This window comes from Typopeltis vanoorti, unplaced genomic scaffold (genome assembly GCF_054136105.1).
Source record: "Typopeltis vanoorti isolate ZY-2024b unplaced genomic scaffold, IOZ_Tvanoo_1.0 HiC_scaffold_490, whole genome shotgun sequence".
Lineage (NCBI taxonomy): Eukaryota > Metazoa > Arthropoda > Arachnida > Uropygi > Thelyphonidae > Typopeltis > Typopeltis vanoorti.
Window position 1 is genome coordinate 1 of NW_028328117.1, and position 2,621 is coordinate 2,621.

The 2,621-nt window shown below is 33.9% G+C and overlaps 1 protein-coding gene across 1 annotated transcript; it reads left to right on the forward strand.

Annotated features, from left to right (window-relative positions):
- Positions 1 to 1,332: 1,332 nt before the first annotated feature.
- On the forward strand, positions 1,333 to 1,765 carry LOC150092131 (nicotinamide N-methyltransferase-like; the record flags this gene model as incomplete). Its single annotated transcript, XM_090415282.1, has 1 exon — positions 1,333 to 1,765. A coding segment is annotated over one exon (433 nt), but the record flags the coding sequence as incomplete, so codon positions are not given.
- Between the last annotated feature and the right edge of the window lie 856 nt (positions 1,766 to 2,621).

Below are 2,621 nucleotides of genomic sequence, written 5' to 3' on the forward strand. Positions count from 1 at the left end.
TTCCTCCCATTATAATTTAGTTTCCTTGACTCTCTGCGTTAGGTCTCATACCAGTTATTAATTTTTCAAGACTCCTGATACCACCGCATTCAGGTGTAGGCCTTCCCTCTTATACAAATCTAATCTTCCCTCAAACTCACTCCACACATCCAAAAACTCGCATCATTTCCTTCTACACATCCTACGCATCGAATCGTTTGCCATCATAACCCTTCTTAATTCATTTTTATCATATCCCACTAACATACTTACTATTTTCACTTTCCCACTCTTCATTCTCGTCGCTTCTAACAACCCTTTCATGTCCTCTCTGGTATACTAAACTTATCTCTGGTTAACTCATTAGTATCTACTACATTCAAAATTACTTTTCTTTTTTGTTTTCCAATTCCTGCTGCTATGTGTTTAATTTTTGCTCCTGGAAATCTCGAAGTTATAACCCGCTCATCAACAGCGTGTTTTATGATAGAGTTGTGATATCAAATAACATTCTTCTTTTTACAAACAATATTACTCACCTGATTTTCGTTACTTACTTATCTCATTCCGTGCGTTGTTGTTTCTTATTTTGCTGCTTATTTTTCTTTTCCTCCCTATGTTCATTGAAATGCCTCTTGACTTTCTATAATTCCGCAGTTGTCGCTGTAATCTACTTTAATTTCGCTAAATTGGTGTCTAATTCATTTTTAGAAATCTCTTCAATATCTTCAACAACCACCTTACCTGCGCAAGCCTTTTTTGTTCCTGACTTCGCTGCTCTTCTTAGCGGTATTTCTCGTGTGCGTTTTTGATGCCATTTTGAAGTAGATTTATTATAGCAACATCCAACGTTACACAACAAAGCAAAATATTATTTCATGAGAAACATAAAATTGGCCTTTATAAAAAACAAGTTAGTTAACAAATTCACCGTCATCGGCGATAATGTAAGCAGTGCAAATATGAACCAGTTGGTTTGTGCTTTGGCTTATAATTTATGTCTCAAATGAATCTTATTAGCTCTAAACTACACGCTTTTATAAATAACATAAAATTTAGAAGACTATTTTGAAATACTTCGTCTATCGATGTCAGCTCGAACTATACTTATTTCAAGGTATTGTTTTCATCGTTTTCATTCTTCATGAAAAAATCAAAGTTTTCAGGACCTGTTTACGACATAATATTTTCTATGTCCTTCAGATGAACTCTCAGTGTAGGTGATGGAATTTTCTTAGTAGCGCAGCTCAGCAAGTCAAAATCGTTTATTAGTAGTAATTTTGACAGAAATGTTAGTTGTATAATTAATCCAAATTGTCAAACATTCATTTCTTTCTTATTTCCATTTTCCAGAGATTTGGACCAAGGAAAGAAGGATATTGAAACCCGTCTAAGAAGCAATTTGAAGGCAGTTGTGTTTTGCGATGTGACCGCAGATCAGATGTTGCCACCAGAGTACACCCAGCAGTACGACCTCGTCGTTTCTTCCCTCTGTCTAGAAGCCGCATGTCCGGACTGGGAAACATTTGGAAAAGCAATAAAGAGTATTGCTTCTGTTCTTCGTCAAGGAGGTGGCCTCCTTCTGATGGGGGTTCAGGGGGCCACATGGTGGGCATTTGGAGACAACAAAATGCCTGCTCTAAATATAGATCAGGTAAACGTTGAGAAGGCAATTACCAACGTTGGATTTGGTAATATTTCGTGGAAGATTAAAGTTGAACAGGAAGACAATGTTCTGGGAGGGGATTATAAAAAATTATTTTTCCTTGTTGCAGAGAAATTATAATAATTGTCCTTTATTTTGCTAAACATTTGACAGTTTCAAAGACTACAAATTTGTATTTCATTTGTAAGATTAGTATGATTCAGATACACATTTCATTTTAAAAAAACATTGAAGTGAAACATCTAATTTAATTGTAAAATGGTTATGAATTGAATGAATAAAGGACATCTTACAACAGTCTCCCAATGACATTAAAATTAATCATAAAGACTGAAACTACTGAGAAGCTGTAATTCTACCATATAGCCAACAAGAAAGCTATGGAACAGAATGGCAATTACATTGAAGAAATATGATTTTAATAAAGAACCCTTCAAACCCCCATTCTTCCAAGCAGCGTTCTCATATGTCTACATTTTCACACCCTAAAATTGTACGAGATTTATAAAACCAACTGCTTCTTTAAAATGAAGCTCTTGTGTCCCCTTCTGACGTTATTGCTATGATACATCTGTACGTTCCGTACTATCAGTTCACATTGCTGTACAGTTTGAGTGTACTCAAATGCCAGGATGTTACTAAGGTGTGCTAGGGATGGATAGTGTGTGAAGAATAAAATCCCATTTAATGAAAGTTTTTTGTTTCTTTGTCTCATTACTTTTCCTCAAGACATGTTTACTTACATACCAATAAAATAAAGAATAATTATTACAAAACGTCTTCAGAAAAAAAAAAATTATTATTATTATTATTATTATTATTATAGAAACTAATAAATGTAAAATAATATACTGAATGTTACTCAAGATGATAATTATATATATGTAAATATTTGAGAGATCAATAAAAAAAAATAAAAATAAAATAAAAAATTAGACCTTCGGAGAGCAACGTACTCATCGAGGCAGGCCACATA